General features: G+C 32.4%; 3 protein-coding genes across 8 annotated transcripts; 2 read left to right on the forward strand and 1 right to left on the reverse strand.

Moving 5' to 3' along the window:
* Positions 1 to 9,392: 9,392 nt before the first annotated feature.
* LOC106765286 (probable inactive receptor kinase At5g10020) lies at positions 9,393 to 13,931 on the forward strand. 2 transcript variants are annotated; one of them, XM_014649854.2, is made up of 5 exons: positions 9,393 to 9,745; positions 9,996 to 10,966; positions 11,355 to 12,878; positions 12,970 to 13,558; positions 13,678 to 13,931. In XM_014649854.2, exons 2-5 carry the CDS (start codon positions 10,066 to 10,068, stop codon positions 13,697 to 13,699), a joined length of 3,036 nt encoding a protein of 1,011 aa, XP_014505340.1. In that variant the 5' UTR covers positions 9,393 to 9,745; positions 9,996 to 10,065; the 3' UTR covers positions 13,700 to 13,931. The 2 variants fall into 2 exon arrangements, with proteins under 2 accessions (XP_014505340.1, XP_014505341.1); XM_014649855.2 differs by having other exon boundaries at positions 10,020 to 10,966.
* Positions 13,932 to 16,654: 2,723 nt separating this feature from the next.
* LOC106764104 (NDR1/HIN1-like protein 13) lies at positions 16,655 to 17,741 on the forward strand. The gene has a single exon (XM_014648330.2). It carries the CDS (start codon positions 16,762 to 16,764, stop codon positions 17,581 to 17,583), a length of 822 nt encoding a protein of 273 aa, XP_014503816.1. The 5' UTR covers positions 16,655 to 16,761; the 3' UTR covers positions 17,584 to 17,741.
* A 1,110-nt stretch (positions 17,742 to 18,851) lies between these two features.
* On the reverse strand, positions 18,852 to 24,392 carry LOC106765103 (nitrate regulatory gene2 protein). 5 transcript variants are annotated; one of them, XM_022781940.1, is made up of 6 exons: positions 24,291 to 24,392; positions 22,309 to 23,464; positions 21,818 to 21,889; positions 21,103 to 21,320; positions 20,671 to 20,894; positions 18,852 to 20,013 (listed from the first exon to the last, which is right to left on the reverse strand). In XM_022781940.1, the coding sequence occupies exons 2-6, from the start codon at positions 23,402 to 23,404 to the stop codon at positions 19,281 to 19,283; spliced, it is 2,343 nt and encodes a 780-aa protein (XP_022637661.1). In that variant the 5' UTR covers positions 23,405 to 23,464; positions 24,291 to 24,392; the 3' UTR covers positions 18,852 to 19,280. The 5 variants fall into 5 exon arrangements, with proteins under 5 accessions (XP_022637661.1, XP_014505089.1, XP_022637660.1 ...); XM_014649603.2 differs by lacking the exon at positions 24,291 to 24,392 and adding an exon at positions 24,121 to 24,281; XM_022781939.1 differs by lacking the exon at positions 24,291 to 24,392 and adding an exon at positions 24,118 to 24,281.
* Positions 24,393 to 25,959: the final 1,567 nt, after the last annotated feature.

Here is a 25,959-nt window from a genome sequence, read left to right on the forward strand (position 1 = left end):
CAAGAACAAAATGTCTCTATGCAACCTTTATTTGGTTCAGTTTCAGAGGGGAGCGAGGAAGCAAAGCCAAAGGTTGGTCTGCCACAAGCGGCAGTGACGCTTCCGTCGCAGGCAGCACAGCCGACGATGACCCTTGACTGACCAAACGGAGGTGTGGCGGCGCCAGTCGAAACTGCTATTCGGAGAAGAGACAAGGAAGGAGAAATCTGTGTATGCATGGAGAGGAANCTGGTGCCTCTCTAAGGTCCCTTTTCTGCAAAGGAGGCTCTGTGCTCTTTGCTCAAGTGGAGGAGGCAGAAACCTAATTGGTTTCTGGTTTGAAAAAAAAAATATTTTAAATTATTAAATTTTGCTAAATGCCACGTGTTTCATCCACGTTACATAAATAAACACCTCATCCATCCCATTGTACAAAACTTCACGGTGTTAACACTTTTTTAACGGAAAGGACTAAATTGATTGAAATTAACTCTTATAAGGACTCAATTGGGAGTTTTAATAAGAAGGGGATGAAATTGGGAAAACGCTCCAAAAATAGGGACGATTAAAGGGTTTAAACCTTCTAATAATCATTTACATTCATATAGAATATAATGGATTATCTTATGAGTGCAACAAAATGTCTTAGTCTGAATGGAGGATAATGGTCCATTACTTGAAAGAGATTAACTTTCTGAGTGATAAGGTGAATCCCATTAGCAATCACCACAAGTGGATGTCTCAAATTATCCTGACATTAAATGCACGTATCCAAATAATTAAGTTTAGATAAGTTATTAATTATATGATTTATATTTATATGATTGTTTAGAGTGCATTGTATTGTGATACAATATGTTTTATTAATATATAATTTTCCTTTCTTTAAATTAGTTCACTCTCTTACACTTGTTTGTCTTGTGTTTTTACAATGATTACTTGATTAGTGACATGTAAATATGTAAGTTTAAAGTCATTTATGAAACATGAAAAATCAACTATTAAATTTTTGAGATGTTTTAAGAGCATTGTTGATTAGTTTTGGCATAAAGTTTTGTTAGTTTAGTGTAATTGTATAAAGATCATATTTTTATAGTAATATACTTCATATTTATTTTATTGGTTTTATGTACTAATTAAATGGAATGATATATAATTAACTTTTTAATCAATAACAAACAAGTACATTACGGATATAATATTTTCCTACTTATAACATCGTAAGAAATTCCAGAACGTTTATCATAAGTCTTATCTAAATCTGGCAGTCTTTCCATTCAGTTTTGATTTATCTTACCTATTTCAACCAAAGTTTTTTTCTGAAACATAATATGGATCAAATATCCTATGGCAGCAGCAGCAGAGGGAACTATAAAACAAATATACAATGCAGGTATTGTACGTAGTAGTGTTTGTGTTAGGTGGTGTAGATGGTAAATAGTTTTGGGCTTTTAATTAGTTTGAGAGTCGTTGCTTTCCACACCACTTTAATTTAGACCTGCAGTCCCATAACTTTACATTTTTTGAATAAAATAGAAATTAAAGTACTAAAATTACAAAGTAAGGAAATTTGAATAATAGAGGTTTTGAGTGAATTAGCGTAAAGAAATTGAAGTGGGGTGGTAGTAGCAGCACATTGTGATGTGACATTGTAGATTAAGCTATCAGCATATGATAAGTGGCACCATCTCAACTTAAATTCACCATAGATGATGATGACAACCCTTTCATAAAGTGTAAAGTCCTTTTCTTTTACTTTTGAGTTACTCTCTTCCTCACTCATTCTTCTTTGTAGTTTGTGTTCACTCATCAAGATGAATTTAAGAAAAAATAAACAGATGAATTTGAAAATAAATATATGTTGTTTTTTTATAATTTTTTTTAAAATGATAGAAAATAAATTTGAAATTAAGAAATTTGATTCATGTTATAGTTTAAAAAGATATTTTAAAAACTAAAAAATGATAGATTAAAAATTCTTTTTAAATGGCTGTATCTTCAAAGTTTTTCTTTTTTCTATTTATTATCTTTACGAAACTCAATATGAACTCTAATATACCAATTTTAAATAAAAACTTTATTAAATTGATAAAAACAAAACAGGTTTATCACTATAGTATTATTATAGTTATCTAAATTAAAATAATCATAATAATAATTATATTTCTAAGAACTAAACTTAACCACTAAATAATCAAGAAAACGTTTTCCAACCTCACCATTCTTTGTTAATACATATCCTTCATCTGCTCTCACTAATAAAGTGGTCATAGCAAAAAAAAAAAAAGCACACCAAGAATAACAAAAGAGATAACACGGTGAGCTAGTGCTCAAAAGAGAATTTCATGAAATTTTTAATACATCACATATTAATTCAACATCGAAACATTCTATAACTCATATAAACATATATTCATTTAACTCTAGACTCAATTATCTGGATACGATGTTTTGACATACACTTCATTGAAGGCCTGCACCCATGGTAGTATTTATACTCTACAAAGTTATAAACAATGGTAACTCGACCTACTACTCATAAGGTTAATCTTTTACTCATAAGACTCAAAAGTCCAGGGTAAAGACCTCCTGTCATTCTTTTCGCCATCACATTCACCTCTACATGAGCTCAATGATTGGTACCCTCTTTCAAAAATCTACCTATTAAGCCTTCATAACTACTATCTTAACCATAAAATTTCTCCTTCGGATTCTTCTCACATTACATATCATCCTTATTTATAATCATGTTTATATCGTTCAATAAACATCAAATCGAGTATATTATAACTCAAAATCAAACAAGATATAACTCAGAGAAATCAAGAAAAAGAACAAAAAGAATCGTAGACAACAGGCACCATCGCCAAGTCTGGCGCCCAACGATCCAAAATTCTTGCCCAACGAAAACAAAAATAGAAGGTTCTCTTCACCCAACAAGAACTCTCACCCAGTCACTACAGAAACAGTGGGCTTTGCTTGCCCAATGGTAACTCTCGCCTAGTCACTACAAAAACAGTAGGCCTTGCTTGCCTAGTGGGAACTCTCACCCAACCAATACAAAAACAATGGGCTTTTCTCGCCTAGTGGGAACCCTTCCTTCCAGCCACTGCAGAAACAATGGACTCTGCTCACCTAACAAAATCTCTCACCCAGCCACTTTGCATAATTTTGGAGAACAACAATTTATGCAAAATTATGACTAGATAAACCTCAAATCCCTACCTTAATACATCCATAGACACACAATCGGTATAACCTTACATCCAAAACACTTAATTGGATTTACCAATAAATTTATACCTAAACTCAAGTACCATTTAGATCATTTTACCCTTTATTCAGACTCACTTACTCCAAATCAACCTCGAAAACCTCCCTCTCAATCTCTACACATTTCAAATCATATCCTGGTAAAATAAGTATGCAAACAAGTTCTAAATCACCTAACAACAAAGCTTAAATTTCAAACTTTTCCTAGTAATCACTCCTCTAGAATTTCACATGTTAAAACCTTATTCTAATCTTAAAATCCACCATTTTCTTTAACCTAATATCAAACCAAAGTTCAACGCTTACTCAAATCAAGATAACCAATATAAAATTTTCAAATCCTTAAGAATCAAGTACATAAGCAATAGTTCATCTACACACAAAAATTCATCAAATTCCACTCAACATACCAATTTCATCAAGCAACCCAACATATAAGATTTCACGAATTAATTCAATTTCACATATCAACAACCACACCATCATACAAATAATAGTAATCTGTAGAGGGTTTTTATAACCCCCGCAAAATAACCTCCTTTAAATGTCACTTTTTTTGTAGTGCAAACATCACTTAAGACCTATCTATAAGTTAAAATCAAAGTAACTAACTCCCTTTATCTGTTAACTACACGACTTTATAGAACCCCAAACAAATGTCACAAATCAAAGGATATTATCTGCACCTATGAACAATAAATAATTAGGATACACTATTAAGACTATTGATTCATTATAGAATTTTATAGAAGACTTAAACTTAAATTGAAAAACACTAAGACTCATATACAAAAGAAACGAGACAGACAAAAAATAAAAAGTAAAAACTAATTCAAAGAATTCTATGAAAATAGTTTATAGAAAGATGGTGTACTTTTAAAATAGTGAAATTCGTTTATAACGAAACTATTTATATTAAAAATATTTAATATTAAAATTATTGAGTCTGATTATTTTTAAACTATATATTATCACTTCTAAAATATCATTTCAAATTATTTAAAAAATCTTATTTCCAAATACCAGGAAATCTGTTATGAAAAGCTTGAAAAGTTGTTGAAACATATCTTCCAGAAGTCACTTCTGGAAGAGTAAAATGGTTATTTTGAAAATTTGCGAGGATGCACGAAGAAACTGTATTGGTGCAGGAAGTGAAATTCATTGTTGGGCAGACTTTTCATTGTTGGGCAGACTTGTAGGCTGTTGAACTCTATAATTCCAGGGCCAATTTCATTTGAAACTTTGGGCCACAGTAGAACACTAATTTTTACTTTTAAACTAAAAGAAATACAGTAATATTTCCTTGATATTATAAAAATATTTATGAACCCCGTGAGAAATGTAAAAAAGTTGATTAAGCAATTTATTTAGAATTCACGTATTAAAAATGTTATGATGTTTTCTATTTTTATAATTCATTCGATACAAAGTTAACTTCAGAGTTCTTCATAGAAAAATAAAATTATATATACTAAAAATTATAAAGTTAGATTACCAAAAGTTATAAATGTTGCTATGAATAATATGTCAATGTCAATCATTTAAAGGAATATAACATAATTAAAATAACAATTTTTGATATGAGACTGAGTATTTTATTTTAAAATAACCTTATAATATAAATAAAATTTTATAAAGTCCATTTCATTATCTAAAACATTGTTTATCTCTTTAAATTCTTTCCTATTCGTTCTCTTTTCCTTCTCTATACTCTTTCTCACTCTTAGAATATCTATTCGATGATCAAGAAGTGTCTAGGCGATCTTGGCATCGATGACTACAATTCCTACCGATTAATTTCTTGATTTGAGCCGGTAAGCTTGTTTCCCTCTTTCTTCACGAGTTCTTGAACCTTGATCATGCAATGGATTTTGTTTGCATGCATCAAATAACATTTCCTTTCAATTCTTGACTTCAATTAGGGCTTAAGGTTCATTTCCTATTTGTAGGTGATTCTAGAGTTTCCTTGCGGTACAAGGCACGATCAGAGTAATTCTTGAACAATGCAAGCTTGACTGAGGTAAGGGAAGCTAGAAATTCTTTAGTTAGTAATTACTTATGAATGTTTGGTAGTTTATGATTTATGAATTGATTAAGCTGAATTCATGATACTTAAGTATATGAAAAACATGTAATTTGAATGTTTAAAGGTGAAATTGATGAATTGTGAACATAAACTGAATCGAATGATGTGTGATATGTTATTGGTTGTATGAAATGTGATAAATCTGTTATAATTTTGATTAATTATGAATAGAGCCATATTGTAGTGATTTGGTATTGTTTTGAGGAAGTGGAGTAGTGAAAATGTGAATTTGGAGTTAGGCAATTTGGTCTATTGGGATAGTCTTAGTAAGTCAAATGAGACTTATTTGAGTCCCTAAATTACTCAAAACAGTGTAAAAAGTGGTAGAACATGATTTGGTCTCTAGGTTGACGATTTGTGGATTTTGAAGAGTTAATTGCTTAAGAAACACTTTAGAATGATGGTGGTGAGGTTTAGAAACACTTGTTCAAGTCTAATTAAGTGTATAACACAATTTAGGAGGATTAAAAGTTGGGAAAATAGTTAGAATTGGTAAACTTGGAGTAGGTTGCGTAATTCTGCAGATTTAATGTTGTAGATTATGCAGACTCGTGCGAGTGGTCATGGGGGCTGACCCTCTATTTGTTGGTTCACATAACGAGAAATAGCGTTGAGCGAGAGGTCTAGGTCTGGGAGCACTGTGAATCTATTCGACCAATGCATTGGGGTGGCTGAGCGAGTGAGTTGAGGGTCTGGTCCATTGTCTGATGGGTTTCGCTTAGCCAGCGATGTCGCTGAGCGCGAGTTAAGGGTTTGTTACCACTGGTAGCTTAATTCGCTCAACGAGTTGGGTCGTTGAGCGAGTGAGTTGGAGATTGGGGTCACCGTTAGTGGGTTCGGACAACGAATTGGGTTGTTGTGCAAGTAAAGTCTGTGGTCGCTCAACGAGTGTGTGCGCTGAGTGACTGTTCCAGAGTACCATGTTTTATTTTCTTCTCTACTATTTATTGGTTGGATTTATGAATTTGATTTGTTTGTGGATGATGTATGACTTTGTATGAGTGTTATATGAATATCAAAGTAAGGTTGATTGTTTCAAATGGTGTGGAAGAAAATTCCAAGGAAGAATTTCTCAGTGGTGCTTATCTAGTTTGTAAGTATGAACATGAGAAACTCAGTCTTGAAGTTCGTCTGACATTCTAATGGTCACCTATTCTTAAGTAGAGAAGGGCGAGACATGTCATGAGAATAGTAGGAGGTCTTAGCCTAGGGGCTTTTCCTTGGCCTAAGGTGAGTGATACTGACTAATCTTATGTGATAGCTTGGGGTGGGCCAGCTATTTCACCACAATAGGTGCATGAACTGACATAACTACATATTCATACTAATCCGGATTGTTAAGTCAGTGGTCTGTAAAATATAAAGTGTAGTTTGTTATGATATGTGTGTATATATCTTACATGAATATTTAATTGAATTAATATATCATTTCTTGTTTTACTTCTAGCTTACCCTTCTGCTTGTGTTTGTTTTGTATGTTTCTTTGTTTTCTCTCTTTGCTATGATCATCCTGTAGATGTGAGAAGAGGGATATTAGGTGTCATTGGAGCAGGCTCTTGAAGGAGGTGATGTTGCATAGTAATTTTCTCCGAGTAGTATCTGTAAATAGTTTTGGTATAGGATATTTGTATATATAAAGTTTAAATTTTATAATTATTTTGAGATGACTGTAAAACTTACTTTATATGTTACTTAATAACTGTTTTTATCATATCCTTATTGTGATGACTCTTTTATATAGTATTATGTTATATTTTTGGGATGTTACATTATACATGTTTATTTTTATTTGATAATAAAATTGTTATTAATATAATTATAAAATATTTTTTTTAGAATTTTATTATAAATAATTTTTATTTAATTTGTAAACAGTTTTATGATTAAAAATTGATAAAATTTAAAGAACCGATTAAATAGAAAAAAAAAGAACGGTTAAATTTTAAAAAAATCATTTAAAAAGTGAAATTGATAAAATAATTATATTTTAATTTTAAAAATTATTTTCTAAGTAATAAAATTGAGAAATAAATATAGACATTAAAATAGAAATTTCCTATAAATATATATTTTTTATTATACTAACTTTCATACCAATAATATATTCCCTTTTTCTATTGTTTAATTATTATTAATCATTATTAATCATTATTGGGCTAATTGCAAGATAAAGAAATTGGGCCAAAAGCCCATGAAGAAGTTTGGAATTTACCCTGAAAAAATAATTGTCTCGATTGTGGTGCCAGAAGAGAGGTCAAGTAGATCGTTGACTGTTTCTTCTCCATTTCCTCGAGATCTAGTTCGTTTAAAAATATTTATTTATTATAAAATTATCTTTTGATATATTATTGTAAAAATTAATATTTTTTTCGTATATTTGATCTACCATTGGAAAATAAGAAAGATTGTTTAGTATAAGTAATCCAAATCAAGTAGTTAATATTTAAATTTAAATTTCATAAGATTCAAAATTCAAAATTAAATTATATATTTAATGAAATAGAAAGTAATTAATAAAAATATATACTTAATAGGAGAAAAAATTGTGAGGCCAATGGGTACAGGTAATAAATCCTTTAAATGCTTCTGCTCCAAATAAAGAAAAAATGAAGTATAATATACAAATATACTATTCCACATTTGACTTTTCCTATGTGCTAGGACCCACCTAAATTATAGGCCAAATTAAATTAGATAAAAGAAATATTTTGCTAAAAATATTATAATATAAATTTTATTTTTTTCAACATGAGTTTCCAAATATTTCTGACAGTAACAAGTAATTTTTAAAAACACATTCAAGTTTTAAAAAGTATTAAAAAAACTCATACTTTCATAAAAAAAAAAATAGTATATACATTATTTTACTCAATCATGTTTCAGATGTTTTTTTTTTTTTAATTTGTTTAGATTTATTTAAAAATGTATGTTTTTACTATAACAAAATTGTCTTTTAAACAAGAACATTTTATCAAATAAAAGGAAATGGGTGTATAATATAGTAATTTTATAATGTATTTTTAATATTTATTTTTATCAAATTAAGGAACTCATTAAATGAAGATGCTTTAAGAAATATATGACAAATCACTTAAAATAGTTTGTTAAAATAATAAAAATAATTCAGACTTATTATTTTCATCAAATTTCCTAATTTCCATTAAAATAATATTACTGTTTGCATCATATTCATACCTTTTCTCCCCTTCTATCTATTAACAAATCACCCAATCTAAATTAATCTTTAAACAATGAAGTCTTCGAATAATTCTTCAAAATTGTAAATATGAAACATTTGTGTTCTTGAAGAACAAACATTCATCAAGTATTTATTTAACCTATGTTTTGATAAACTTTTATATAATATTCATAAAAAACATTAAACTTTGAAGTTTTGTATTTAAATTATAACATTCCAAATTGTATAGTTTTATTAAAAGATACAAATTTTGCAGGTTATTCTCATAATATATATATATATATATATATATATATATAATTTTCTTATGATTAAATAAAATAACAGTGAGAGTTGGATAATAAAAAATTTATTTTTGTTATTTGTGTTTTGATAAAACGTGGGACACAAAATAGTTAGCGTTGAAAATGACAATACGCGTCTTTGCATTGGATGCTTAGAAAGTTGTGGTTAAAAGTGATTGTGATGTACTTGTGCAATAACACGTATAGTTACTTACATTTTCTACAAAAATTTCACATCATTTTCGCATTAATGTTAACATTCGGACCAAAACCAGACACATCCATAGAGTCAAAGGTACAGCTAACCAGGTCTAATACTTCATTTGTATCACAGACAAAAACACACCTTGTCTCTCACACGACACTCAAAAATTATACTTTTACATCGCTTTTAACTTCCTTTTTTTTCTTCTTATTCAATCACAAAATCACAGTATTAAAATATTGTAAAAGAAAAATTTTTCAATTATCTTTAAACCAATGTGAAAAAAATAAACAATGATTACTGAAAAAGTTATAGATAAAGGGAAGAAATAATAATATATGTGTGTGTATGACTGTTTTCTATTAGATATGATTTTTCTGTATATGATTTTGTTAATCATGACATGATAAAACACCAACCTACCTACCATGTTTCTCAGTTAATGTTTTCCTCATTCTTCTTCTTCCACACTCTATTCTGCTTCTACCCTTCTCTCAAAATCATAACTTTTCCTCAATCATTTGTTTGCCACATTGCATTTTACTCCCTTTTTCAGATTTATATCCTCATCTTCTCAGAAGCATTGGTTTTTCAACAGCAGAAACATACTGAGGTTCCCTTCTTCTGAATTTGTTCTTCTACTCAGCTTGGTTAGCAATTGTTGCTTCTGTTACGCGTATATGCTTCGTTACTCAACTTTACTTCTTGTGAATTACGAGGTAAGAATGCATCATTGTTTACCTTTTTGCCTTTTTTGTTGGGCGGGGATTATGATTGTGCAGCAACAAGACAAGGTTACTTGTGATAATTCTTACGTTATTGTTAGTGATGCATTTAAGGTTTTTCTATCTCTCTTTTTCACCTGAGATTCGTAATTGTAGTAACAAGAAGTTTTTTCAATGTTGCGTTACATCGTTATAGAATAATGTGCTCTAAAATTAATCTTTTGCCTCAAATTTGTGTTTACAGTTGCCCCTTTGCTCTTACTTCCAGTGGCACATTCTCTCATATAGTTGGAGTAGGAGCTACAAGGAAAGGCATGCAGGCTATCTGGTTGATGCTATTTTTGTTGGTGGACATTGCATTGGGGAATTCAGACATTGATGCTCTCCTTGAATTTAAGAAAAGCATTCAGAATGACCCTTCTGGATTAGTTTTTAATTCTTGGAATTCCAAGTCTCTAAATTCTGATGGATGTCCTAGGAACTGGTATGGAATATGGTGCAGTGAAGGCAGTGTTATATCAATCACTCTGGACAATGCTGGTTTGGTTGGTGACTTTAATTTCCATGCAATTCTAGGCCTTGCAATGCTTCGCAACTTGTCAGCTGTGAACAACCAGTTCACTGGAGAACTCTCACATGCTGCTGCAATGGAATCACTTGAATATCTTGATTTGTCCCTCAACAAGTTTAATGGACCGTTACTCTCTAACTTGGTTCAGTTGCGCAAGTTAGTATATCTGAATCTTTCTTCTAATGAACTTGGAGGCCCTCTTAGTATAGAGTTTCACAAACTTGGGAAGTTGAAGTATTTAGATTTGCACATGAATAACTTTTCTGGGGATATAATGCATATCTTTTATCAGATGGGAAGTGTGCTGTATGTTGACTTGAGCAGCAACAGGTTCTCTGGTGCACTGGATTTGGGACTTGTAGATGAATCTTTTCTCTCCTCAATTCAATCTTTAAATGTTAGCCATAATTCCTTGAGTGGTGAGTTATTTGCTCATGATGGTATGCCATACCTTGACAATTTAGAGGTGTTTGATGCTAGTAATAATCAGTTAGAGGGTAATATACCTTCCTTTACTTTTGTGGTATCTCTTCGGATACTTCGACTTGCATTCAACCAGCTCACTGGTTTGCTGCCAGAAGCTTTATTGAAGGAAAATTCAATGATGTTGTCCGAACTGGATCTTAGTCAAAACAAGCTTGAAGGTACCATCTATGTTTTGTGTGTGAATTGTATCTGTGTTCTTTCTTTAAGGTTAAAACTTTTGCATTTTTTATATACCCAAACGCAAGATGCAATTGAACTGGTAGACTACTCCCATTGTGTTGCTGTCAGTAGTGCTAATTTATTCATAAATGAAGAATTTGGTTGTTAAAAACTACTGCCAATAATAACCTATATCAGGCTTCTGTTTAGTTACTGAAATGTGAAACTGCAACTGTCTTTCTAGTGCCATTTTTAAGTATCTTTGGGGATTGTTCTTCTGTGGAATAAATAAAATATTTTTCATATTCTCGATGCCATGTCTTCCAAACGTCTTATTCAATGAGTTTCTGCTTACCATTTTCTTCACAATTTGAACTTTCTTTGTAGGTCCCATTGGAATTATTACCTCGGTGACTCTGAGGAAGCTCAATTTATCTTCAAACAAGTTGTCTGGCCCCTTACCTCTCAGGGTAGGACACTGTGCTGTCATAGATTTTAGTAATAACACGCTATCAGGTAATTTCTCAAGGATTGGATATTGGGGTAACTATGTGGAAGTTGTTCAGTTAAGTACAAACACATTGGTTGGAATGCTTGCAAATGAAACTTCTCAATTTTTAAGGTTAACTGAACTTAAGGCATCCAATAACTTGTTAGAGGGCTTTCTCCCACCAAATTTGGGAACATATCCAGAACTCAAGGAGATTGATCTTAGCCTCAACCAGCTTTCTGGGTTCCTCTTACCAAGCTTTTTTAACTCAACCAAATTGATTAATCTTAACCTCTCCAACAATAAGTTTTCTGGATCAATTCCAATTCAATTTCAACCTCCAAATACTCCTTTGGTTTCTACTGAAAATATTAGTCTGGTGTTTCTTGATCTTTCAAACAACAACTTGAGTGGGCCTCTTCCTTCAAATATGAGTAGGCTTCACAATTTGGCATATCTCAATTTATGCAACAACAAATTGGAAGGTGCTATTCCAGATGACCTTCCAGATGAGTTGAGAGCATTAAATGTGTCCTTCAATAATTTTTCCGGTGTGGTACCTGAAAACTTACAGCATTTTCCCGAATCAGCATTTCATCCAGGAAATACTATGCTGGTGTTTCCTCATTCGCAATCATCACCAAAAGATGCTTCCAACCTAGGTTTCAGGGAACATCGGTTACATAGAAGGTCTGCCACTAGGATAGCCCTTATTGCATGTTTGGTTGCTGGTGCTTTTGTGATGGCTTTTGTGGGCATAATAGTTTACTATAAGGTTCATCATGAAAAAGAAAGGACTTGTAAACAAAATGAAGCTAGAGGTATCACTCAAGAGGGTACTTTCACATCAAATATAGAGACAGTTTACAGAAATTTGGAAGCATTACCACCTTCTCAAAGGGGCTCTTCTGATGCTGCAAGAAACATTCATCCAGTGGGAGAGGAGCCTATGGGTCTTGGGCGTAGTGAATTAGGTAAAGACGAGGAAGAAATGTATTCCCCAATGTCTATTTTGTCACCTTCAAATCCTTCATCTTCTAAAAGCTACCAGTTTGAGAATCCTGATTCCCTCCAAGTATCATCTCCAGATAAACTGGTTGGAGACTTGCACATATTTGATGGGTCCTTGGTACTAACTGCCGAAGAACTTTCATGTGCTCCAGCAGAAGTTATTGGCAGGAGCTGTCATGGAACACTTTACAAAGCAACACTTGACTCTGGTCATGCATTGGCTGTCAAATGGTTAAGAGAAGGAATAACCAAAGGAAAAAAGGAGTTGGCAAGGGAAATAAAGAAACTTGGGACCATCAAGCATCCAAACCTGGTTTCTGTTAAGGGTTACTATCTGGGGCCAAAGGAACATGAGAAACTGATCATATCAAATTACATGAATGCACAATCTTTGGACATTTATCTCCATGGTAACCTTAAGTTTATAGCTTCATGTTTGATTGCAGCAATAAACCTAGGCTTTCTGGTTGTTTAACTGTTTGTTTCTTTACTTTTATGCAGAAGTAGATAAAGCAAATCTCGATCCTTTGACTCTTGATGAAAGGGTAAGGGTGGCTATAGAGGTGGCACTGTGTCTACATTTCTTACATGATGAGAAAGCTATACCTCATGGCAATCTCAAATCCACAAACATTTTGCTAGAAACTCCCAACAAAAAGGTTCTCCTCACAGACTACAGCCTGCACAGGATACTCACGGCTGCAGGTACTACCGAGCAAGTTCTGAATGCCGGCGCACTCGGTTACCGGCCGCCGGAGTTTGCTAGATTGAGCAAACCATGCCCTTCCTTGACAAGTGATGTGTATGCATTTGGAGTGGTGTTGTTAGAGCTCATAACAGGAAGAAATTCTGGAGAAATAGTTTCTGGGATTCCAGGGGTAGTTGACCTCACTGATTGGGTGAGGTTTTTGGCTGAACAAGAACGTTGGAGCCAATGCTTTGATAGGTTTCTTCTAGTGGAGAAACATAATGGGGAAAAACCCTCAAAAGTACTTGATGAAATGCTAAAGGTGGCTCTTAGATGCATCCTTCCAGCATCTGATAGGCCTAACATGAAAACAGTCTCTGATGATCTCTCAACAATAATAAGGTAGAGTTGCTGATCATATCATAGCCTTAACCACTAACATCATCATCATTATCTATATAGCTGCTTAATTTCTTCAAGTTGCTTTTCAATTTTGTTGAATTTTGGTCCCTTGATGACAGCACTCAACAACAGGCATTATAACAAACAGGTGAGGATATGAAACGAAATTCTTTATCAAAGGACATTCATTTTTTTCAACCCTTCAATGGGCAGCTTCTGTATATTGATGATTTTTGCTGTACTGTTCTTTGTAATAATTGATAATGCTAGAAGACGTTAATCCATCATTTTCCCATAATGCTGTGATCCAAACTCACACTAACTTCTCTTCCTTTTGTGCTTCATCATGAAAATGTGAATCAATGATTTATTATTTTTTTAATTTCAATTTGATTAAATAAGTAGGCTACAAAATTTATTTCTCGACCATCTCAATATTCTCTTGTCCTAAGATTTTTCTCTGTATATCATTTGGATATTTTTAAGAATTTGTTTTTCATTAGTTTTACAAAAAAAATATATTCTTTTAATTAAATTAAATTTATGAGATTATAAATAGAAAATTAAACATTTCGTTTTCATTTTCTTATAAACGTTAATTGAAATAGATTGATTTACTTGTTCATTAATATGATCCATGATTAATGTATACATTATACAAAAGAGATTTACGGTTAAAAACGTAACTATCAATCTTAGTCACCTTTAAATTTCCTAATAAAAAAACAGTCACCTACATTTATTTTAATAATTGTGGTTACTGAAAACAGTTTAGTCATGAATGAAAAAATTTATAATTTGATTTGATTCATCTTGATTGATTAAGTAGATTATCTCATTTAAGAACTTTTCATTTATTTATTTATTTTATATATTTATGATAGAAAGTTTTACGTACTTATCAAATATTATTATAAGTTAAAATTATGAAAAAATGGTAAAAGAAATAATAAAAGGTGATGGGTGATAGATTGTGTGAAACCATTTCAACACAACTCAAATCAATTTAACTCATAGTTTAAGTGAATAGAGTAAACTACACTCATATTCTAAAAAAATATTTTTTTTATTAGCCATGTTATCTCAGAATTGTAGTACATTTTGACACTTTGTATTTCAATATCCAATTATAATAATAATTACTTTCCTTTTATTAAAACTAAATTAATTATAATACATTTAATTTCTTAATTATAATCAACTTAATTATGGTATGTCAACATTATTTTAATAGTAATTGAATCAATTATTACTAGGTTGGACAAAATTAATTAAATTAATATGTTTTCAAATTATACTAATTTTGAACTCAACTTATTATTTTTTAACTGAACTTATTATTCTATTTAATAGAATAATTTTTGTATGATATCTGGTTATTATCATTATCAATAATTCTGATTTTTAGTTCAAACAATTTAAAAAATAAAAAAGTATTTCTTCTTGATTCAAAAATGTGTACCATTAGGACCGATCGGTGTATATAGTACAAAAATGAAATGTATAATCCAGTTAACTATACTGCAAATAAACAAAAATTAATATTTTTAACCTGAACTACAAAATGATACAATTATTTTTTTATAAAATAGTTTAGTTTTTCTAATATAATAAAGTATACATAATTTAGTGCAATTACGTTAATTATATCCAACCATAATTATTAGATAAAGTAGATTTGCAATAATAATTAAATTAAGTTGAAGAAGTTTGTTAGAAGCAAAAGAAGGAAAGAAATAAGAAATGTGGAGGCAAAACAACTCTACTGGGTATTTGAAGCAAAGGGAATGCGTATACATTAAGAAAAAACTCTCTTATTTTTAAAAATACTTTTTAATAATTTTTTTAACAATAATACACGTATCACCGTTTTATTTATTTTTTTAATTTATTTTAAAAAAATATTTAAAACAAATCATTCATAAACTTGTTGGGATAAACTTAAATTTAGAGATTTATTATTTTATAAGTTTTGAGTCTAGTAATATTTGGTTTGATTTGATATAGATGAAATAAGAATGGTAGTTATGATTTTGATTTATCTAGGTAAGATATTATTTTGTGATAAATATTTTATTATTAGTTTTTATTATTTACACCAGGTTGCTAAAGTTTAATGAAAATCACAACAATGAATTAAAAAGTAAAATTATTTGTGTGAATAATAAGATTTTCCCAACAAAACTATTATATATACATTATTAAAAAAATATTAATTTTTTTTAAAATAATTAAAAGAAAAAGGATAGAAAGGGTTTATTTTTGCCAATCCATAAGAAAAAACAAAACCGCGTCTGTCAAAACGCCAACCAGCAAGTACCCAAAACAATCCCACTAAACAACCTTTGTCATCCAAATGGAACATCCAAACACACCTTTTCCTTTTTATTCCTTCTAAACTTGCCAACTGTACCCCATTCATTCCCCCTTATCAATCTTAATTTATATTGGACTTTTATACTTCTCAAAAAACTTATATTTCCTATTATTAAAATAAATTCTAAGCAATAAAACATGCATATTTTTTTATCAATTTTATTTAAATATTACCAATATCCAAAGCATAACTTCTTCCCAATTCATGTCATTTGTTCAAACTTCTGTCTCGTGTTCATATTTTTTTTCTAACAAAAATACAATTAAAAACTCTATTAATAATCACCGCTCACGGTTTGAATTAATTTTGCAAGATTTTCAAAATTACATAGCTATTTATTTGTCACTTATCTAATAATAAATTAATAATTAATAGCGCACGACAGCATTATGATCTGGCTGTTATTTTTTACCATATCATTAAAAAACTGTTTCAAATTATTATTATTTTTATTAAATTTAATCTTAACAAGCCCATTTAATACTTTTTTAAAACTATATTTTGATCTTTTAGTTTAATTTTAATTTTAGTTGTTCTTTTCTTAAATTTTTAATGATACTTTCTCAGAATGTAAATGCCATTTAATATTTTTGAAAATGAGATAATTTTTCTTTACTATTTTATACAATATTAATTAAATTTCATATATTAATTTTTCTAAACCGCGTGGATATTCCACTGCACGCGTAAACCGTTTGCTTCATATACAGAAGCACCTGAACAAGCTGCAACACTCACTCGTTCTTCTCGCTTCGCTTCAAAGTTCTCATTTCAATTGCATTCGTGTTTGCAGAGATAGTTTTTTGACTCGTCACTGACTCACTCAATGGCTGACCGAGTTCACCCCCGCGACTCGCCTCCCATTTCCGCCGAGTCACAATCAGCTTCGCCTCAGGATTCCTCTGTCGTTCCACAAGCGCTGCGGCCACCGCCGTCGGAGAAGCCGGTGCCTCCACCTGGAACCTACGTCATCAAGATACCCAAGGATCAAGTCTACCGCGTTCCTCCGGCCGAGAACGCCCGCCGCTACGACCAATACACTCACCGGAAGCACCGCCGCAGCCGATGCTGTTGCTGCTGCTGCTGGCTCATCGGAATCCTCTTCATTTTGATCGTGCTTCTCGGCATCGCCGCCGGCATCTTCTATCTCGTTTTCCGTCCGGAGGCTCCGAAGTACACCATCGAAGACATCGCCGTCAGAGGAATTAACGTCACGTCGCCGTCGTCCGATGTGACAATCTCGCCGGAGTTCAACGTCACCGTCAAGGCCGATAACCCTAACGACAAGATCGGAATCTACTATTTGAAGGATAGCTCCGCCGAAGTATTTTACAACGACGCGAGGCTCTGTAACGGTGCAATCCCGGCGTTTCACCAGCCGTCTAATAACGTGACGGTGTTCGGAATGGTTTTAAAGGGTAACGGAATCGAGCTTAGGAGCGAGGACCGAAAGTCGTTGGTGGAGTCGCAGACCAAACGGAAAGTACCGTTGACCGTTAGAATTAGAGCGCCTGTTAAAATAAAAGTTGGGTCTGTTAAGACGTGGAAGATTACCGTTAAGGTGGACTGTGACGTGACGGTGAACGAGTTAACGGCGCAAGCAAAGATCGTTTCTAAACGTTGTGACTATAAGGTGGATCTTTGGTAATGAAAAACATGGACAACTGGAGTCATTTTTTTTTTTCTTTTAAAATTATCATTACTCTGTCAGAGATACACAGAAACATTCCTGAGATTATTATACATTGTTTATATTTCAAATAAATATTGCGAAATTATAAAAAAAATACATTTCTTTCTTGACCATTTCTCAGAGTAGAGTAGCTAACCTTTCATTATCAATTTATCAGTAATGGCAATCCAATAAAACAAATTGGTATACTTCTAAAAGACATTACTAGGTTTCGATTCTTTTACAGTGAGACTTCACTTTATTGGTAAATATTTGATAATTAATATTCAAATCTTATTTTTCATCAACAACTAAAATCTTAAATCACTAATTTTACCTCATTCACAAGAAGAATTACATTGGATTAGTAACGTTTTTTTTTTATTATTATTGTTTTTACTAATTGTTGAATATCCATGAATGGGAAAAGGTCCAGATTTTGCGTAATCAATTAGTGAAATTAACGTGCAGAATTGAATATACGTTTTGTTAGGTGGATGATTGAGAAATGAGCACTGGATTAATTAATGTATTAAAAATAATTTAAAATTTAAAAAGTATTTTTTTGTGAACATACTATTAACACCGTCATTACCGGTGCATCTTTATCAATCTAATATTTCAACATTTACTGTTTCAACAGCGGCACGTAAAATTTATTACTTATTTCCATAAGTCAAACCTAATTCTAACCACTAGGTGCAAGAGTACAATGGTGAGATATTGATTAAAAAATTAAGCAAAATTAATTGTTTTACTTTAATATATGCTTTTATATCCTATATTAAAGTAATGACACATAATTTATTGTCAAAAAATTGTTAAACATGGTTCTTAATTAAAGTTATTTGGGAGCTATGTTATGTTATATCATATTTAAGCAAACACTTTGTAACCCAAAATTGCTGCATCAATACAGAGATAAAGAGGGGTGTTATTCTTTTGATAACCATTTTAATATCTTTGTGCCTAAAAAGAAGATTTAATGGCCTCAAAAGCAGCTAGGGGAGTCGAAATTATGAACACTTTTTGAGACATTATCATCGGTGTTCAACTCGTTTATCCCAAAAGTTGTATGAACAATTTATAAATGCAAGTTGTTCAAAATGACAATGTGAGCTATAAGACTCTTGGTTATTTGAGTGTTTCTAGAATTTAAACAAATATTGTTAACTAATAATTATGTACACATAACATAAATGAAAGAAAAATGACACCAGCAATGAAAATGAAGAAGCAGAGCATATGTCATGGTAGAAAACCTTTATTAGCAAAAATTTGCACCCAAATCTTCACCATCATAATCTCATCAGATGAATCTATCAGCTCCTTTTTCTTCATTCGTAAACTAAGGTATTCCAATGCCAGAAAGCTCCTTGCTATGTGAAGGTATGAGAGTGTCATTGTACACACAATCTTATCATTGCATTGCATATACAAAGAGACTGCTTCTTGATTTGAAGATTTGAACACCAAAAGGAGTAATTGAACAATAAGTGTGGCAATCTGTATGGTCTTTATTACATCCTACCATGCACAATGCTCCATCCTGTGGACTTGTATGCTAAATATAAAGCTATAACTCTGCAATTCCACAATGTTTCATCGCAATTCTCTTATCATGTGGATGCTTATTTTCAGGCTAAACCACTTGAGATTGTGACTTTGAAGGATCAACTTTGAGGTTCAGAATTCTGCTGACCATCCTGAGACTGAGAATTCAGATTACCGTTTTGAGACTGTGAATTCAACCGCTGAAACTTTTTGACCTCCTGAATGTTTTGCCTAAGTTCTGTGTACATTTTGACAGAACAACCAGACAGATTATTTAATTGACCGAGAAACCGAATCAAGCTTCGTCGAAATTGATCAAGGCCTGTTGCCCAGTCCTCTGATATGTCATCTGCCAATAAACCATCGGCTGATTCGCCACCCGTATCAGCCTTCCATGTTTGCATATGAGGATGAGCACCTTTTCCTTGATTCTTGTCTTGGTGTGGTAAGAACTGGGCAGTATCTGCTGCCAAACTCTTAATGGAATCTGCAACATCCTTTACTGGTAAGGAACTGAGCTTACTCAACCAGAACTCACAAGTGACATATATTGGAGGACCATAACGGATAAGGTCAGGTTGATGCCTCTTTTTTCTCTTAGATGATTTTTCTTGAAGAAGAACACATTTGTGAAGCCATCCGTGTATGGCCTCCAAGTAGAATTTCTGAGCTCCCATCCACTTGGTAAAGCTTGATGACAGAAATTGGAGTTCATTTTCCAGATAGGCAGTGATTTGTCTACGTAATTCAGAATGCATGGTGATTCTAGCATGACTGTTGTTATATGCTGCTGACATGATTTGAAACTGAAGTTTGTGGCATTCATGCATCACTTCCCACATCCTACACAACCTGTCAACAAAGCATAACAGAAACTGATGAAATAACAAGCAAGAGGTTGATATCAATCAGCAAAAGTAAATTCACATGTGTGAACCATCCATCTCTGTGACTGTGAAAGCATAAATTGCTTACAGATCGAATCTAATAAACTGATATGAAAGGTTGATCTAGTTAAGAAAAAAGGTTTTGATCTCTGTAGTCTTCTGGTAAAAAACTCTATACTGTTTAGCGTGCAAAAAAACTACTATAGCAACGTGCTATACCTCAGTCGTTAAGTTCATAGAGACATGATCCATAGTAAAAAGGATCTTCTGATTATACCCTATTGATAAGAACTTAAACAAGGGTGTAATTCAGTCACCTGAACTTGATATAGAATGACTTTCACATAAGCTAAACAATGTATTTAAGTAATAGAGCTATTGATTATTGATTATTGCTTTTTGGTTAAGGAAATTCATAGCTTCAATACAAAAGAAAAAAAAAAATACCAAATGGACTTATCAAATATAAACAGAAACTTGCTAATAAACTTTCTTATGCTATTCATGTTTGGTCTTCTCAGTGCATATTGTATTCACTCTGGTATTTTTTGTATTATCTAGGCAATGCATGTCAGCATGAAATAGATAGTCAATAAAACAAGAAAGAGCTACAGAATCATACCCTTCAATCAACTCCTCAAGCTGTGGTTGAAGCTCTTTGTCCCGTAACTCTTCAATCCTCATTGATATAGAGTCTATCCTGTGAATTGCAACTCTGATTCTTGAGTGCAGATCCTTGACTGTTGCACGTGTTTTATCAACCTTAGAGGTTTTTTCTCCTTTTGATTCCAGTTGTCTTAAGATTTTACATTTCGTGTCATATTCTTTTCTGACAATCTCACTAGCCTGCTCACAGAAAAAACAATGATCTTAGCAAACAGACAGAGAATAAGATATGTGCCAACCCATTCAAAATATTTTACTGTCAACTGATAACTTCAGGATTTGGTCTAGAAAATTCAAAACAAAGACTTCTGAACATACTATTGCGGAAATATAACATCCACAAAATATACAATGGTTGACAAAATTGTTGATAAGAAATACACTGTACCTTCACTTCATCATAGAGTTTCCTTTCCCAAGCATATAGCCTATCCAAGGTAGATGCATGGCTTCCAGAAATCATACAAGAGCTATCAAAGAGATTATTGGTATGGTCCTCAACATTGTCGATTGAATTTGATGCTCCTAAAGGGTTTCTGGATGAGGAGGAACGGGATGATGCCGTCCTGTGCCACGTTAAGTACTTAACCGAGTTTTGAGCAGGTTCTAGGAGGATGTAAAAAAGGAAAAGTTAGATGTTGAATTAAAAAACCAGGTTTCAAAAAATGTAGGAATGAACATAGAAATTGCAAAAAAAAAAAAATAGACAGCAAAAATTTATCAGATGGTCAGGTATGACCTTATGTTCTGAAATGAATCACTTTTAATGGCTGACTACAGAATTTTGTTTTTGTACTTGCAGTATGTAAAAGGAAAAGAACTCAATGAATTTTAAAATAAGTAGGAAATGAACAACATTAGTTACATCTCATAAAATCCAATTCTCTAAGCCACAGAATACACAACATTCAACAATTTCATGGCCAACACCAACAATAGGCAGATTTAATAATAGGATTGGCAATTCGAATCATTCCTGCTGAAGAAAATATGTAATTCTTAGGGAATACTTTCAATTTCTAACTAAAAGATTGGTTCAACCCCACAAGGCCAGCAATGTCAAGCAAAATAAAAGGATAAACTGTAAAAATGACTGAAATTACCTTCTGGAACCTGGCTTGGGTCTTCTCCACATGAGAAACATGCCTTCAATAACGAGGATACCACAGAACCATCTGTTACAAATAAGAATTCTCTGGTTTACATTTTAAAACATTTCATTTTGAAATAAAATACACAACAATGAAAAGAAACATCCAAAAGCTTCTTTGAAACAGAAAGTGAAGTTTTCTCTCAAGTCAAGGATATCACCAAGATATTTTAGTAAAATATGTAATGTACCATAATCTTTGTTACTGGACATTCATGCAAGGAGTGCCTTCCGTGGCCTAGAGTATATTCCTTTTCTATTTTTGGCCAAGTGTCTAGAGAGTATCTTAAGTTTTAGCATGAACATGGGGGAAAATTGCATTCCAAAAATCTCATCTTTATATTTTACTTGCACTAAAAGTAAGAGCTGCTAGGATTTTATATTCCCAAATGAAAACTGATTCAGAGACAGATAGAAAGAAAAGAAGAGAGACAGCAAGATTACTTTCTTTTCCCGGGAATATTGGACGAAAGTGAAATTTGTTTGCTTCAAGCATCCTTGGAACCTCTTTGCCAGATTCTGAAGCTTTATTAAAGAGCAGTTCAATATCTCTCACGCTTGAAAAGAAATTCTTTGGGGTGACTTTATTTTCACCATGACTTTCCTTCTCCATTGGTTTATTTGTCTCAGGTGGAGGCAAAGCTGCCATAGGTGTTGTCTTTGATGTAGATAAATTAGCAGAGTTCCCCTTTTCTCCATTTACTGACTCAACTTCAGAAGCAGAATGTCCTGACAGAGGCTTGGTTGTGGCAGGTAAAGCATCTGCTTGAACATTAATTGAATTAGCTCTATTCAGATTTTCAAATCTTTGGACTAGAGTTTCTGCAGTAGGCTCTTCATCAAATTCATCTTCAGAGTCCCTAGAGTGTTCCCTTCCATGAGATGAAGACTTCTCTTCATCATCTTCTAATTCTGGAATTCCCTCTTCCTCTCTTAGTCTTTGTATATCATCAGCATTCCCCATATCTTGATGCATACCCTTCCCATCTTGAAAAGAAAATTGATGGTCAATCGGATGAAAGAGACCAAAAAAATCCCACTGTGGCGTTCCAGCTGGAAGAGAAGAATCTTCAAATACTACACTGGCATTTTGTGTTGTAGTACCTGATGATGTTACTATTCCAATAACAGGTACGGGTGGTCTTTCTTCGATTTTCTTAGAAGAAATAGTGCTATGTTTCATGTGATTTGCTCTGAACTTACTAGAGGAACTAGGAGGGGAGGGAGTTGGGGAGAATGTTTCATTTTCTGCTGCATCTATGTGATGTGACACAGTCGGTGAAGAGAATGAGAGGGTCCTTTCAGTTAAAGCAAGTGGTTGCTCTGGTGTTGCATTAGTGTACAAAGAAGGCTCAACTGGTCCCTCAGGTTCTGTGAATTTTCTGAGAGCTGTTCCTGTATTCTTCAGTGATTGAATATATGAAACATGAGCTGCTGCTAATGAGCAACGCCCATCAAGTGCTTGTCTCACAAACTTCTTCCTTTCACGGCATAGCTGCAGTGCCTTGTCATCCTCCATTTTGGAGCTTGAGGACCCCATTATGTCAAATCTAGTTGAATTTGGCTTTCCCTTAATGGAAATCCTTCACTGAAGTTCTATCTGTAAATTCATCAAACAGTAAATGAATAGGAATAATAAACCAGATCAAATCTCTTTTTTAAGGACACAAAAGCATGATTTTCTTTGTAAGACATTAAGAAGCAGGACAATTTAAACAACTGGTGGAAATGATAACCATCAAAACAATAAAATGTCACCATCAATTTTCATCAGGACACACAAGCAAACAAAAATTGCTTCTGATCTGAAGAATATGCTGGGAAAAACAATGCAAGTGAAACCACGGCAAAACAGAAGCAACAATTGAAGAGGGAAAATCAGCTCAAACTCCAAAACAATCAAAGAGAAAGAGCATCCACTATCCAAAAGACAGCAATAGTTCGAAGGGTGAAATTGAAAGCCAAAAGACAGTGTTCAAAGCCCAATGAGAGACCCAGACAGTGAGTGAGTGCGTGGGTATGCAGAAAGCAACGAAATTTACAGTAAAGGAGACAAATTTCAAGGAAGGGATAAATTATCCAACTACAAAATAGAAAGTGAGAATTGTTTTGAGTAACTAACCAAAAGAAAAGTTGAATTAGACCCAAAAACAAATTATGTAGCAGGAACAAAGAGGGTACCCATAAAGCAGAAACCACAAGAAAATAAAAATTGGAATTTGCAAAAAGATGAAAAATTTGGTGGGTACCAACTACCAAGGCTGCAGTGAAGCAAAGCTGCACGATGTGAACTTGGATTTCAGCAAAGACCCAGGTAAGAGAATCATTGACAGAAACGGGATTTGGGAATTTTCAGAGTAGAGAGAGAAATAAAGAGAGAGAAAGAGAATAATGTTAAGTAAATGTATTGTGATGAATCTTATTACCATGGCTGCTTCCATGCAAAAGAAACATAGGAGGCCACAGTGAATCACTGATGCCACCTCTGCGCGGGTCCCACTATGTGCCGAAAGTGGAGCGTGGGAACACGCGCTTGGAGCATTCAATACTTCAATGCACAAGAAAGCAAATGGTACTATATTATCTTTCTTTTCAAAGGCATCTAATTTTCCATGGTTCATTTCCCATCTTAAAAAAGTGTCTAACTTCTTATATCTACTAGTAAAAAAATACCCATCAAAAAAAATAAAAATCAAAGCTTTAATAATAAAGGTACATATATGTTGTTGGTTGAAGTTTAATATTCTGTGTCTGATACAGTTCAGATGGGTTAGCATAAAAGTACTGTGTGACTGTGCAAACTCGTACATGATTGTTTGTTTATTCGTATAAAAGATTAAACAAAGTTGGAATTTTTCTTGGTTCAAAGTGTACTTATAAACAAAGGGGTAAAATGATATCAGATATTAAGGTATAAGATATTCAAGATTTGCAAAAGGGTGAGAGGAGCTTATGTGGTAAAGTGGAAGATGATGAGAAGAGGAAAAAAAGAAAAGTGTATGAAATGTGGCCATGTGATGAGTTTTTTGGCTTGATCATATCTTTTCTGGGTCATGCCTCTAATCGATGTTTTACTTTTCTCTGTAACCCTAATTCTAAATTTGTCCTTCAAAATTGTGGGGCCACAATAAGTGTCACCATATTCTTCAAGCATTGTGTCAGCTTCTTCCTTACATTTAACAAAAAGTAATCATGCAACCTATAAATTTAATACTTTAAAGATGATCTTTCTCTAAAATATGGTAGCACCATAACTTTCAACCAGTCAAATCAAGAACGGAACTTTATAGGATTAAAACATGAACCTAACTGTCATGAAGTGTGTGAATCAGAAAAATTTATAGCTTGCAATAATTTTACTCAACTGAGCTAAATTTACCACCTTTTATGTTGTTGTCCTTGTACTCATAAAAAATAGAAAAGCATCAACCTAACAACAGTTACTTTAAATGAAAAAAAATAGTTACTAAAGAAATATTAATGGTATTAAAACTTTTGTCTTCTGACCAATAATGATTACTGAGAAATGAAGTAGAAAAGAATAATTATTAAAAAAAATGACATTTTCATTTTATTTATCAGAGGATTCAACTGTAATAAAGCATGAAGTTACATTTCTATAAGAGAGTGATATTATCTCTAATTTAAATATTAATATAATGAATTTTGAGTCTTTCAAAAAAAAATTTATATCCATCTAATATTAATTTTAAATTTATATTTGAATTCTCAACCATTTACCATATCAATTTACTTTGTTAAAAATTTTAAAAAAGTTTCTAATATTATAAAAATTTGTTTATAATTAAGTGTGGAGGATCTCGTTAGTAAAAATAATGAAATTAAACATAAATTATGAAATTGAGAATTACATTGAACATTCGAATAAAAAATTAATCTCACATTAAATATAATTAATAAATATAAGAATTAAAAATGGTATTAAGTCAAATATTTATTGTAATTATCATATTCTGTAATACATGTAACATTTCATTTATACAGAAATTATATAATATAGAAGTCATCAAGAATTACTAGTGCAAAAACGCTGTTTAACGTCGGTTAATTTGGATTTTTAATGTCATTTTCACA

This window comes from Vigna radiata, chromosome 6 (assembly GCF_000741045.1).
Source record: "Vigna radiata var. radiata cultivar VC1973A chromosome 6, Vradiata_ver6, whole genome shotgun sequence".
NCBI classification, from domain to species: Eukaryota; Viridiplantae; Streptophyta; class Magnoliopsida; order Fabales; family Fabaceae; genus Vigna; species Vigna radiata.

Bases quoted from the DNA above. Each gene is read 5' to 3' on its own strand.
- LOC106765286 (XM_014649854.2), top strand. From the start codon at position 10,066: ATGCAGGCTATCTGGTTGATGCTATTTTTGTTGGTGGACATTGCATTG. The intron at 10,967-11,354 runs GTACCATCTATG...CTTTCTTTGTAG, and splicing joins TAGTCAAAACAAGCTTGAAG to GTCCCATTGGAATTATTACC. The intron at 13,559-13,677 runs GTAGAGTTGCTG...CCTTGATGACAG, and splicing joins GATCTCTCAACAATAATAAG to CACTCAACAACAGGCATTAT.
- LOC106764104 (XM_014648330.2), top strand. From the start codon at position 16,762: ATGGCTGACCGAGTTCACCCCCGCGACTCGCCTCCCATTTCCGCCGAG.
- LOC106765103 (XM_022781940.1), bottom strand. From the start codon at position 23,404: ATGGGGTCCTCAAGCTCCAAAATGGAGGATGACAAGGCACTGCAGCTA. The intron at 21,321-21,817 runs GTAATTTCAGTC...ACATCCTCCTAG, and splicing joins CCCAAGCCAGGTTCCAGAAG to AACCTGCTCAAAACTCGGTT. The intron at 20,014-20,670 runs GTATGATTCTGT...CTTTGTTGACAG, and splicing joins CTTGAGGAGTTGATTGAAGG to GTTGTGTAGGATGTGGGAAG.